Source organism: Peromyscus eremicus, chromosome X (assembly GCF_949786415.1).
Source record: "Peromyscus eremicus chromosome X, PerEre_H2_v1, whole genome shotgun sequence".
NCBI classification, from domain to species: Eukaryota; Metazoa; Chordata; class Mammalia; order Rodentia; family Cricetidae; genus Peromyscus; species Peromyscus eremicus.
The window spans coordinates 129,475,547-129,489,575 of record NC_081439.1 but is presented as its reverse complement, the minus strand read 5'-3'; the positions used below and the strand labels follow the sequence as shown (position 1 = coordinate 129,489,575).

Genomic DNA, 14,029 nt, shown 5'->3' with positions numbered 1-14,029 from the left:
AAGAACAGCAAGGCTTAGGAGTTCAGAATCACAGATGTCACACTTGGAAATTTGATATCTAAGATAAAAAGAATATACACACACTTTCAAGTGTACAAGGTGCCAAAGAGGAGTGTGCTTAAATGGTGGGTGGAACTTCCACTGTGTCTGGGGGTCCATGTCTGTGTGTGTCAGTCAGTGTGTCTGTGCAATGGAGATATCTCATGCTAGACTGCAGGGCAAACTGTAAAGAACACTTTTCACACAGCCATCTCATCAGAACAATCGGAATCATCAGAATCATCATCAATAAGAAGGACCTTTCGGTAATCATCAGTGGCAATGGGGATTACTGTGGGGTCAGGAGGGGTGGCAGAGGTAGCGGCAAGCTCAGGGAATACAACGGGAAGGCTGGAGGCAGGTTTGAAGTGGCCAATGGTGGTCATCTCAAGGCAATGGGAGGCTGAGATCTCAGGGAGATCAACAGCAGTGAGCACAGAATGGCTAGTGGTGGCAGGTTCAAGATAGTCAACAGTGGTGGTTGCAGGGTGGCTGGTAGCAGGCTTTATGTAGCCAGCAGTGGATGTAGGATGGTTGGGGGAAGAGCCAGCAGAGATACAGTGACTAGTAACAAGCTTGGAAGCAGCCCTAAAATGGACAGAGTCCCCCTTGAAATGGACAGAGGTGGGTTTGAGATGGACCAAGGCAGGCTTGAAATGGACAGAGGAGGCTGGCTTAGGGTAGACAGAGGCAGACTTGGGGTGGCCAGAAAGAGACTTATGATGGATAGAGGCAGGTTTGCGGTAGGCAGAAGTATACCTGGTTTGGGGCTTGAAATGGACAGAGACACGATCAGAGTGGGCTGCTGCCGCATCACCAGGCAATAGAACATTCCGGACATTCCGTGATGTTCCTTCCACAGCAAGACAGGTACGGGCACGCTCTTGTTCTCGGGCTTGGTCATGGGCATGGACATGGGCACAGACATGGGCACAAGTGAGAGCTCGGGTCTCCCGAGTCTCCCGAATGTCAGTGATGAGGTGAGAGATGAACAGGATAGGGTGCCGCAAAGCATGAAAGATTGTCCAGTATTCTTGTCGGAAACTCTCATTGAGGATACCATAGATGACAGCATTGAGGCAGCTGTTGAAGTAGGCTATGGAATAGGCTGCAAGATAAAGCCAGTTGGGGATCTTGCCTGCCATATCTTTTGGACTGACAGCCACCAACACAGTGAGCACATTGATAGGGCACCAGCACACTGCAAAAAGGAGGAAGATCACAAACATGGTTAGAAAATTTCGAACCTCAGCAAACTGGTTATCAGGATTCTGTCCAGCTGGGTCATGGGCTGCCAGCACTTTGATCCAGATTTTGGTGTAGCAATAACCGACTATGATGAGAGGGAGGATGAAGTGGATGCAGACAATGGTCACAGTAACGACGGGGTTGTTCGCATAGTTGAAGATACAGGAGTAGGTGCGAGGATCATATTCAGTGGTGCCAATGTACATGTTAGGCAGGACAGCCAGGACAGTCATGACCCAGGTAATGACCAGGTAGATGTAAGTGTTACGCAGGCTGAAGATCCGCTTATATTGGAGGCTGTGGCAGATGTAGCAGTAACGATTGATGGCAATGGCCGTAATGTTGAAGATGGAACCGACCACACTCAGTCCCGAGACCAACCCGACTATCTGGCACTGGAGCTGACTCAGATCCCAGCCCCCAACTGACATGGCATACAGCATCATAGGGTAGGGGTAGATGGCCACCAGCATGTCTGCCATGGAGAGGCTGGCCACAAAGATGTTGCCTGGAAAACACGAGAGGAAGGAAAAGAAGGAAAAAGACTGAAATCAATGGTTAATGTTTGGAAAGCTACCTCCCAAAAAGGAAAAGGCTAATTTGATGGGTGGCAATTTAGAATACTAGATTTCTTTTGAAGAACAATTTTCTTCTTTTCTTCTTTCTTATTTACAAGAAAGTCCCAGCAAGTTTGGGACACCTGCGCTTTGCCAACCTTTTGTTTGTTGGTTTTCAGTGTCATCCTTGCTCCAAGAAACAAGTGAATATAAGACAGAGTGAGTGAGACAGCACATAAGCATCATAGGTGTGTGTTGAGGGGAGTCCTGCTGATGCCATTTTAGAGAAATACAACTACACCACGTTTTCTGCACTGGAACAGGTGGGGAAGGAAGAATGAGAGAGAGGGGAGGTACATGGAGCTGTCCAGAAGTAGAGTCAACCTAAAATTAACAATGATAGTAATAATGTATTAACCCTCTTCCTTATGAAGGAAGATCTATCTACTGAAAGAGACCACCCTGAGAAGGCCTTGGGGGCTTGTTCAAAGAGATCAAATAGTACTGTCTAACATCCCAGTGAAACACTGGCCATTCCCCAGCTACCTTCAGAAAAAAAGCCTAAGAAGAAGGGAGAACCCCTTTAATATCAAGTCTGAAGTCAAAGAAAGTGATCAGGGGAAAGGAGAAATCTCTCCAAGTGCAGTTTTACCCTCAGCCATGCACAAAGCATCCTGCACAGACTCCTCTTGAGCCAGGCTGAAGAGAAAATAGCTGTGGGTAAACCCTGCCTTCTGCCCTGCCCCATTCAAAGGACAGCAGTACTATATATATATATATATATATATATATATATATATATATATATATATATATATATATATATATATATAATTATTTACAAAAAGTAGACGAAAAAGGCCAAGTGCAGGCACAGGATCCTCTTTCTTTGGGAACACCTCGTTGCTAATTAGCTTTGGTTTGGCAAAATACTGCACTTTGTCCTGGACTGGGAGAAAATGAGGGCTTTTTAAAAGGACACCAAGACTTCCCTCCTTGCTTTTTGCCAAAAGTGATTCTTTCTAGGGTTTTCCCGCAAAGTAATGAACTTTCAAAAGAAAAATAGGAAAGAAATGTCCAAAGCCTTAAAACCCACAACAACACAAAACAACTTTTATTTGCAATTTATAAGAAAAGAGAAAAGGAAGAAGAGGAAAGGAGAGAGAAAAGATGAGTGAGCTTTCGAGGTAATTGTCCATGTTCTGTGGATCTGCCCTTGGATACTAAATCAAGAGTGAAAGGTGAGGTCCAAGGCTCAGCCTCAGGTCTTTGGGTTACAAAGGAGAAATCAGAAGCTCTCACGGGAGTTTGAAAGAAAATTTTTAATGACTCTTGAGTCTGTCACTGAGTTTTGAAACTTGTTCCCACTAAGCAGTTCTCTAGGACGCTGCCTGGCTCTTTTCCACAGCCCCAGGCTGAGGGTCTACTTGGTTCCCAACCCTCCCAGATTTGTTCACTTTCCCAAGCCGCTGAGATCTTGGAAAAGACGATCCAGGGCGCCACCATCACCGGCCCTCCCTTCATCTACAGCCTTCTCCCACCCACACTGAAAACCAGACTCACAGCTTTCCAATCCTCTATACCCCCACCCACCCCGCTCTGCACAGGTCTCAGTGTCCAGCACTTTCCCGCGATGTTCCCCTCGGATCTGCCCTGATAAGCAGCTAGCGGAATCTGGCTCGCTGTTGACACATCCAAGCTAGGAGCCTCTTGCATCCCCAGGAGCACTCAAGCTGCCCTCCCGCCTTTCCTACCTGGTTCTGCCTCCTCCTTCCCCGTGCCTGCCGCTGCGCAGAGCTCCTGAGCCCCTCCGCTGCCCTCCTTGTAACTTCTCAGTACAGACCTCCGGATGTCTGCTGCCGCCACCACCTCCGCCATCGCCTGCAGGGTCCAGTCCGTCGCTTGCCCTGGGACAAGCAGACGGAGCTCGGTTCCAGCGGGCTCAGACCTCCCTACTAGATACTTGGTCATAGTGTCTGCACTATGCCTCGCTGCTGGAGAGCAATCTGGGAGCAATGGGAAGCTGGTGAGCCGAGTCTCCGTTGGCTTTGTGGGATGCCGCAACATTGCGCTCCTGGGAGCGCCGCAGCCGCGAACTTCTCAAAGCCTGTTGCAACCGGCTGCTCTTTCAGAGACAGTTCGGCTTGCAGTGCCTCTAAGAGGCCGCCCCTCCGGTGTCCAGTTCGGCCGGCTGTCCCCTGGTAGCAATCAAACTCTCCGTTCCTGTGCCTACTCCCTCCGTATCCGGGCTCTCGGACCAGACACGGGTTGGCGGGCTGCCGTGCACCCTACGAACCCGGGCTTTGCCTTTGGCTGCCCCACGCTAATTTCCTGAGCTCCCCCAGCGCTATGAAGCTCGAAGTTTAGGGGAACCCGGCAAAATGTCATCCCTACCGCCCTCCAGGCTTGGGAGGAATTTGGGAGAGGGGATTGCAAATTGCTGTTCATTAAATAGGGAAAAGAAGGGCGACTTACCAGAATTTTGGAGCTTCTTGTTCTTGGTCACAGCCAAAAGGACCATGGAGTTGCCGATCAAGTCTAAGACAACAGTGATAACCATTGCGCAGAACATGAAGGTGATTAGCGCTAGTGGGTAGTCAGGTTTTGGCAGCTTACAGCCAATGCAGCCAAATGGGGTGGGAACCGCCTTGGTAGGTCCCATGTTGCCCTTGGGGACCATGGCCATCCCTCCTAAGCAAGCTCAGGTTCCTTGGTGAGTCCGTACAGCGAATACCTGCTCTGTTACCAGGAACTCCGGGAGCTCCTGGGAAGCGTGGTGCTCTCTGAGGCTCTGGGAGCAAATGACAGCTCCCCAACCCTCTCCGGTGAGCTTTTAAAGCCCCTCCCCCTGACCAATCAGAGCTTTTTGGCCACCCCCCACCCCACCCCCGCCTTAGTCACCACCTTGCCTTGGAGGAATCCACTGCGAGGTGTCCTCTTGCCTCTGACTACCTTATTTGTGCTTCCCCTACTCTCTAGCCAGCGCCACCCGCCCCTGTGAATCCCCTAGGTACTTTGCTTTGTGACTAGCTCTGAGTCACTAAGCATCCATTTCTAGCAAGTTCTCCTTTTCTCTCCAACACAAATACCTGTTAAAGAGATGTAGCTTTCGGAGAGGGCTCATGAGGTGCTTCTTGGGGTCTACTGCCAGCCCAATCAAGTGTGCAAACCTCCCCCCCTTAAGGTGTAGGGGACAGCCAGCGACCCTTTAAAGCCCTGTACCCTTTTCTTTACAAATTCCTTTAGAGGTTTATCCTACTCCTCACGCTCTAGACTGTCCATAGCTTTCTGTAGCTGGTGAGGAACGCAGGAGACTGTCCATAGCTTTCTGTAGCTGGTGAGGAACGCAGGACAAGTGATCTCTCCTCTCCCACAGCAAATTGAGGTCCCTATACTCTAAGAAATTCTTCCCACTCTGGGTCGGTCATTCCAGGAGTGGGTCTGCTCCTGTAGCTGCTGGACTTGCATTCTCCGTGGGGAAATGTACTCTGTGCTGCACTTTAAAAGCCCAGACCAGGTCTGCACCCTGGGAACTGGGAAGAACAGAAGGTGGTTGCTCAGCTTTAGGACAGGTGGGAGCTGGACCTCCTATCCTCCCAGTTACCCACAGTCTGGCGATAGGAATTTAGTAACTGCTTTAGGTAAACGTAAAACCAGCAAGAATGCCTCTCTCCTGGGTTCCTGCTCTTTGAAGCAGCCCTGGGAGAACCAGTCAGGCTTCTCTCCCTTTCTAGGTGCTCTGTGCTTCCTATCTGGTGGTATCTAGCAGTCGGACGGGGGGGGGGGGGGGGGGGGGATCTGCGGCACTGTGGCCACAAACCCGTTGTGGCAGAACCTGGCCCAAGGCACAACATTTGCCAGCCTCTCTTAGCCAGGGACTCTTTTTTCAATCTCTTCCTTTTCGGGCTGCACTTTCACACCGCGGGTCTCCTTCCCCATAGATACAGGCACCAACCGCAGTGCGCTACCAAAGGGGGATTTGAACGTTGAGGCTCAGACACAAGGGTTCCTTTCAGACTCTGGATGGTTCCAAAAGCCTGATCAAGGAAGTGGATTTCAGCTGACTACTGAAAGTTATTGATCATGTTAGGGAGCCTTGAAGCGAAGAGGGAAAAAAAAGACAAAAATCCTGAGTTAACACCTGGAGAGTCGCTGTGCAGACCAGCTTTCTGCCCTCCACAGGACTGATGGATTGCAATGGCCCGGAGTGCAGCCATCTGGACATCGAAACACCCTACCCTGGGGTGGGGGGCGGTCACCGGGACGGGCTAGGGAAAGTTTCACATTGTACTTCAGCGCATTTACAGACATTTAACTGAAAAATGAACACTGCTGGTAACTAAAATCGCACACTTTATCTGACTAAAATGCTAGAAGACAGTCTCCGAGCTAGAAAAAAAAGTCCCCGTCCCCATCCTGGCTCACAGCTGAGAACCCAGCGCTAACCCTCACCTCCTGCCAGGAGCTTTTTCACATTTTATTGTCTGTTTCCTGGCTGCAACCCTGGCCTGCCTCAGCCAGGATTTTACATAAAGGAACTGCAGCCCAAGAGTCAGCTTGAAGTACTTGGTGCCCTACTGTGCATCTGGACAGGAGGCTAACAACTCAAAGCCTATCCACTTCTAAGACTATGTAAGAACGATGTTAGGCTCAACATAAGACATGATTCTGCGAGAATTCAGAACCTTTCGCTTGCAGGACCCGAAGCAGTTTTAAATTCAATAAACAGACTAGAATGGAAGAAAAATGGAAAGCAGCTTCTTAGGGGCTGCAAACACTATCCTCTCGTTCCCTGCAAACATCTGGAAGGCTGTGGCAGACTATTCGGCCAGTTGTGCTCCAGTGTGAGAATTGTGGAGCTGAAGTGGCCCTGAAGCTGGCAGAGTCCCTGGCGCTGGAAGCTAGCCTTGATAGCAGAATGAAATGCCTAGAGACTGAGGAGCAAGCCCGAGAGTGAGCTGAGGTCTGACCCCTGCCCCATTTGGACACTATTTGACCATGACTTCCTGAAGCTTTGATTTTTCAACACCAAGGAGCAAATACTTTAATAATTGCTGGAGAAAGAATTCTGTTTCTACTTGAATTGTTATTTTTATGAACTAGTTTAATACACATTCTGAACATCACCTCAATACTAAGAAAAAGACATGGATATTAAAGCTGTCATATGAACACAAATGAGGGAGAAAGTGGGGCCTGCTTACAGGGGTAAATAGGACAAGTCTCATCTATAATAAATTTGATGACTTTGGAACATTTAAATCGTGACTCCTTTGTGGGTACAGTGCAGAGTTTGTGATTTTAGAATCTAAAGGCATTTTTAAAAATTAGTAAAGCCTGCTTAAAAGTCTTTAAAACTAGGATAGACAGAAACACTGAGACTTGAAAACTATTAACTATTAGAATCCCAAAAGGGAGACCTGGGGTCTTCTCTCAATGGGTACTTTCAGTTCCAGAAAAAGTGACCTTTCTCAGCATATAAGCCAGCACCTGTGGGGTTTGAGCTGATTGTGGTGGAAGATGGCATTTCAGCCTCCAGGCTCTCTGTTTGCTCCTAAGCACATTACATAAATGCCTCACCTGTGGTTAGTCAGCTTGTTTGTTTGCTTGTTTTAGTACTAGTTGAACCTAGAACTTCCAGCATGCAGGGTAAACTCTCACAATTGAGCTATATTCCAAGTCCATAAATGCAGTTTTAAATAAGCATTTTATAGTTTTATAATGCTCATTGGGGATGTATTTTCTCCCGACAACAGCATTAAACAGATGGTGAAACCACTGTCTAGAGGGATGAAAGGGCTTTCCCTAAGTTGTGTCAAAGCTAGTTAGTAGAGAACCCTCAGCTAAGATTTAGGCTCAGTCCCTGCTCAGTCCAGAGCCTTGCTCCCAAGCACCAGCTTCATAAGAAGTGTTCACATGCTTTGCCATGCTGGAGGACTTGATAAGAGAAATGTTTTATTCTCATTTTCATTATTTTACTGTTTGTTCACTTGTTTTTTACTGAGATATAATTCACATATTCACATACCATAATATTCTCTCTCTCTCTCTCTCTCTCTCTCTCTCTCTCTCTCTCTCTCTCTCTCTCTCTCTCTCTCCCTCTTCCCCTCTTAATAGGGTCCTTCCCACATAGCCCAGTCTGATTTCAAACTCACTGTCCTCCTGCCTGAGACCCTTGAGTGCTAGGATTACAAGCATGTACTCACACCTGGATTTTCAATTCACCCCCTCTCTCTTTCTTTCTCATATATTTTCAAAGCTGTATAAACATCATCACTGTCTAATTTCACTCCTCACACCCTTCATCTGGTTCTCCACCTCCCAGAAATCACCAATGTTCTTGCCTTTATGGATTTTTCCATCTAAGCACTTCACAGATACAGAATCACACAATATTAGTCTTTTCTGTCTGGTTTCTTTCCCTAACACAATGCTTTATGATCCATCAATGAAAAAAACATGGGTCAGGACTCCATTCCTTTTTATGGCTGAATGATGCTACATTGTGTGGATAGACTATTTCTTCTTTATTCACCCATCCACAGATGGACACATGACTTCTTTCCACTTTTCTACTACCATGCCAAGTATTTCTAGGAACACTCTGGATTCTCTTTAGCCCCAAGAAGCTCTAAGCTGAGATAGATAAGCAAAGGGCCTCTTGGTCTCATTACCACTAGCTCCCACATTTGCTAAGGGATGTCTCCAACCTCCTCTGGCTAACGTGCTCTGAAATTTCCAAATCACTTGCCAAAGGCATGTAACACCGTTGGATCTAATATGCAAAACTGACAAATGAGAATTTGGTATGATTCTAACAACAGTGCAAATGTCTTTTCAGTCTGAACACAAACAGGGCAGTCTCTGTTTTCACACCTCTGAGATGTCTCTCTCCTTGTAGGAAGACAATAGAAACCCTCTGCTGTGGATATCGCTCTGTATAAATAAAACACTGATTGGCCAGTAGCCAGGCAGGAAGTACAGGCGGGACAAGCAGAGAAGAGAATTCTGGGAAGTGGAAGGCTGAGACGGAGAGAGGCCTGCCAGCCGCCGCCATGACAAGTGAGATGTGAGGTACCGGTAAGCCACGCGCCACGTGGCAACTTATAGATTAATAGAAATGGGTTAATTTAAGATAAAAGAAGTAGATAAGAAGCCTGCCACGGCCATACAGTTAGTAAATAATATAAGCATCTGTGTGTTTATTTTATAAGTGGGCTGTTGGACTGCCAAGGCTTGGTGGGACTCGGAGAGAAAACTCCAGCTACAACCCTCTAAGGACTTGAATGGGCCCCATTGTCTCCCATCTTAGCACCAAGGAGATACTTGATGGATGGTGGCTGTATTTCACTTGATTCTTAGAAGGAAAAACACATTTGAGGCTTGAGGTGTGCTCAGTGGTAGAGTGCTTGGCTAACATGCATAAGGTCCTAGGTTTCATGCTCAGGACTGAAAAAATTAGTTCAAAGTCAGCTGTTCCACTTGTCTCAGACCAGCTATTTATCCTCTTTATATCTTCATTACCTCACAGCAGAATGCAGATAATCATAAGTTCAGAATGAGATGTAAGCACTTAGAACACTATTCAGAAACAGGGAAGCATTTAACAAACACTTATTCCTGCAATGATGGTGATGAAAGCTTCTAATATTTTGTTAAAATTGCATTTTATTGCACTTCCATGGAGGACAGGATCTCTCAGGAGATCAGAGACTCTGCACCCTGCTGGCTCAGGCTTTAAGACCCCTTGCCTTTAGTCTGTAATTTCAAGCAGATGTGAGCCAATGGGCACTGTCCAGCATCCCAGCTACTGTGAATGTATCAGATGGACAGGGTCCTACAGAGGGATCTGTGTTCTCTGTCGTTCTCACCATCTGCTGTACTTTCTTTTCCACAAGAAAGAAACATATTTCTTGGCACCAATCAGAAAGAGCATACAGAGTCATTGGCTTATAGATGGTCAGACCCACAGTCCACAGCTGGCCAAGTAAGCTCATACAGGAGAAGCTGGGACTCCATGGAGCAGGCTTGGGGAGTGGCCCAACCTAAGAAAAGCCACTTCAGGGCTAAGGCTGAAGCCTCAAAAAAACTGAGGAGGGATTTAGGCAAGATCAAATCCCTAGACCTGAGATCCAGCAAGGTCAGGATATCAGCCACCTCAAGAGCAGTTTGGGACAGTTGCTGGGTAGGCTATTTAGCAATCAGACAATGTCTGGTCACATTTACATCCCAAACTTGGAGACAGTATTCACAATCATTAAGTGAACAGAAAGAATGATTGCCCTCTCTGATTAGAACCTCCAGGTTTCATTCATCGTGGTTGGAACTCCTCTGTCTTCTCCCTCTGCTTGAGTCATCAGGAGGCATCTGTTTCTTTTAAGGCAGTCAGGGACTCAACAAAGTAATTAGCAGCTAGTGTTTCCAGAATCTTAGTGCCTGATAAAGGCTGCAGCTTAGATGGCTCCAATCAAAGCGTGGCTAGAGAGAACAGCAGCACATTAATTACTTGTAGTAACACTTGGACTCTCTTCCCCCTGCACAATTTACCTGCTAATTAAAACTTAATAAACAGTATCCATTTTCCTGGTTTCTCATTCTAGCTGAACATTAGAAGGCCCTCCCCTTTATCAATCACCCTTACAACTTGATGCAACAAGCTGCCTAGTACTTACTGTGGGAGGTCTGTTCAGCTCACCTCACATAAGACCGGTTAGCCAGCAAGATCCACACTGGTCCAGAGCCAGTGCATGTTAGAGCATGAAAGCAGGGGCATATGCTCAGGTCTGCCCTTAGGGCTTCTGACTCAGAAGGTCAGTCTTTCATGCAGCCCCAGAGCCTGCACATTCCCCCAAGGGTGCTGGTGATTCTGATGCAAGTAGCCCAGAGACACATCCTAGAGCAATCCCATTCTTTTCCTAAGCACACCTAGACATTGGCCATGTAATGGGACCCAGGTGTGTCAGTTAGTGCCTCTGTTACCAGATACGAAGAGGTTCAGACCTGCTGAAACTTCATACATGTTTCTTAGTTCATAGCATGTAGATTTGGTCCTCACACCATTCCATCTGTGCTGTGGCCATGGAGTCTTAGCACAGTGCTAGGCAGGGACCCTTCCAAGCCCAGAGCTTGACCAGGGGCACTATGCTGCTGGAAAGTTCATCCTAATTATGCATGCATGATTTGGCAACTAAAAATACCATGAGCCATCTGCATCTCAAGGCATGTGAAATCTTAACGTAAGAGCATCTCATACTGTAGTTAGACATGCTTGTCCTAACTCATCTCTTTTCCAGAAGTTGAGTTTGTGTTTAACTGGGCACCTTGTACTTTATCAGGTAAACTCTGAAGCCACCTGTAGCTGATCTAAATGAGTCACATATGGGGAACTGGCCGTTGGCTGGTAGAAGTGTTTTCTACATGAGAATCTGTGGAGAAAGGAGTATTGAACTGGAATTGGGTGGGTCTGTTCTTTCTCCATCTGCCACCTTGTCCTGTTCCTGAGGGATATTGGGTTCAGTATGTTTCTGACTCCCTTTCACCAGCCCCCACTATGGTATTGGAGATGTTCATGATCCGTTCTTAAATATATACCTACTTCCCATTTATCTCATATTTTGCAGCTCTACAGAATAGTAATTTGGTTGAAAATTGACCCTGGCATCTTGAAGCTGTGTCCACTATGGTATTTCAATTTGGGCTCACATTCAAAACTAATGTGTGTTTCCTACCTGTGGCATCTGAAAAATATGGTGAATCTCCAGAACCTCAACATCTGTTTTCCAGAAATTTTAGCTTTTGGAAGTCCTTCCCAGAACTCTTTCTAGAGAATTTGCTGTGTCCTATGTAACCTATCTTCCATATGAGGCCATCTCAAACTTCTCCATGTAGCAAGCACCATAGAGCAGTTTGACCTGACTTTACAAGCTAAAAGCAATGTGCAGTCTGAAATGTTTTACTTCTATTGAAGTGGGTATGTGCTGTAAACAGAGAGTCACGGCTGTCTTCTATTACTTCAGTATCTATCCCAGGCCAAGAAAGTCTCGGGAGTGGAAGGTGAGGATAGTGACTGTATCCAGGCATCACTTCCTCAAGTGAGGTGTGAGAAGGAAGAGGGGATTGTGCTGTCCTTGGGAAGAATATGTGGCTGCCTGGAATGCTAAAAAGCCAACGGATAAAGTGCAGTGAAGCATCCTAACAGGATCACCCACTTGGCAGAAGAGTCACTAGAGGAAATCATGGCATTTTCTGTGAGAGGCAACAATCGCACAGGAGCCTGGCTCCAAAAGACTCCAGGATCTCACTTGTTTTCCATGTTGAGAGTTCCGTGTAGCTAGAGTTTTTCTGCCTGGCCCACGGTCAGGGCAAATCTCTCTCACCCACCAGTCCACAGCCGCTTAGACCCAACCAAGTAAACACAGAGACTTATATTGGTTACAAACTGTATGACCGTGGCAGGCTTCTTGCTAACTGTTCTTACAGCTTAAATTAATCCATTTCTATTAATCTATACCTTGCTACATGGCTCGTGGCTTACCGGCATCTTCACATGCTGCTTGTCATCATGGCGGCTGGCAGTGTCTCTCTCTCAGCCTTCCACTTCCCAGAATTCTTCTCTTTGTCCCGCCTATACTTCCTGCCTAGCCAATGGCCAATCAGTGATTTATTTACTGACAAATCAGCAACACACTTGACATACAGACCATCCCACAGCACTTCCCCTTTTCTTTTCTTAAAAAGGAAGGTTTTAACCTTTATATATCTCCAAAGTCAGCTTGGTATATTTGGGAATTTGGGCGTAGTTTTTCTTACTACTTCCTGCTGGAGGGGGGTGCTGTATCTTATGGGGACACAAAGAATATTTTAGGATTATGGAGTAGTCCATGAGGCTGTATCGTCTGAGCCAATTGCCTTGAAACGGTTCTGGATGTTGGATCATCTGGGCCATGGTGTCATCAGATACCTTTCAGGTGGTCTTGGCTGGTCAAACCTGATGTATCTTAATCTGGAACAAATCCATAGCCTCTGGCTTTCTGTGGAAACAAAAGCAGAGTCTCCTTTCCAAAGCAACATATCCTTACATCTAAATTTTGAAGTCAAGTTACCTTTAAAATATACATTTTGGCATAACTCAACAGCTTTTATAATCAAATGTTTTTCTTCAGTTATGAATATCAAAGAAAACATAATCCAGATTCTCTGTGTGGTAGCCATCTTTACGTGGCTTATTTTTTTATATTAGCTTGAGCCTATTGCTTTAAACTGCAGCCTTCTAAGCCTGAAACGGCACTGGCGCTATGGCTGCTGGCTCTGCCCACTTAAGCTTCCCAACATGGCGGTGGTACATTTTCTGCCAGCTCTGGGAGCCATCAACTCTCAGAAATAGTGGGTCTATGCTTCTATCAAAGCAGCGTGTAGCCCAGAAACCTCTTTTTTTTTTTTGTTTTGTACTAGCAAAGACTAAATCCACCACGCAGCTTAATGTGCCACTTGCAGAGGCCTCATTCCCACCATACTGCAGGTCGAGCATGCACGCCAGGAACCCGCCATAGTAGCTCAAACATGCAGGCTGCCGCTAACTTAAAAGAGACAACTAGGAGCTGTTTTTAGCTCCGTTTTAGAATCTTTTTTACTCAGGTTTTAGGTGGAAACTCTTGCCAACACGTTGGGCACCATTTGTAGCTAGAGTTTTCCTGCCTGGCCCACGGTCAGGGCAAATCTCTCTCACCCGCCAGTCCCACAGCCGCTTAGACCCAACCAAGTAAACACAGAGACTTATATTGGTTACAAACTGTATGGCCGTGGCAGGCTTCTTGCTAACTGTTCTTACAGCTTAAATTAATCCATTTCTATTAATCTATACCTTGCCACATGGCTCGTGGCTTACCGGCATCTTCACATGCTGCTTGTCATCATGGCGACTGGCAGTGTCTCTCTCTCAGCCTTCCACTTCCCAGAATTCTTCTCTTTGTCCCGCCTATACTTCCTGCCTAGCCAATGGCCAATCAGTGATTTATTTACTGACAAATCAGCAACACACTTGACATACAGACCATCCCACAGCAGTTCAGTGCTTGTTAGCCATACTTAAAGCCCCAGAGCCTTAGCTAGAGCAGATGACATGCTTTCGACATCCTGGGCTCATCCTGACCTACCCTTTGGAGCAGAATGCAAAGGGAAGCACTTTC

The 14,029-nt window shown here is 46.6% G+C and overlaps 1 protein-coding gene across 1 annotated transcript; it reads right to left on the bottom strand.

Moving 5' to 3' along the window:
• Nucleotides 1–239: 239 nt before the first annotated feature.
• Gpr50 (G protein-coupled receptor 50) lies at nt 240–4,530 on the bottom strand. Its single transcript, XM_059250046.1, has 2 exons — nt 4,320–4,530; nt 240–1,795 (listed from the first exon to the last, which is right to left on the bottom strand). Exons 1-2 carry the CDS (start codon nt 4,528–4,530, stop codon nt 240–242), a joined length of 1,767 nt encoding a protein of 588 aa, XP_059106029.1.
• Nucleotides 4,531–14,029: the final 9,499 nt, after the last annotated feature.

Coding starts and splice junctions, on each gene's coding strand:
- Gpr50 (XM_059250046.1), bottom strand. CDS start 4,530: ATGGCCATGGTCCCCAAGGGCAACATGGGACCTACCAAGGCGGTTCCC. Junction 1,796..4,319: donor CAAGAAGCTCCAAAATTCTG/GTAAGTCGCCCT, acceptor CGTGTTTTCCAG/GCAACATCTTTGTGGCCAGC.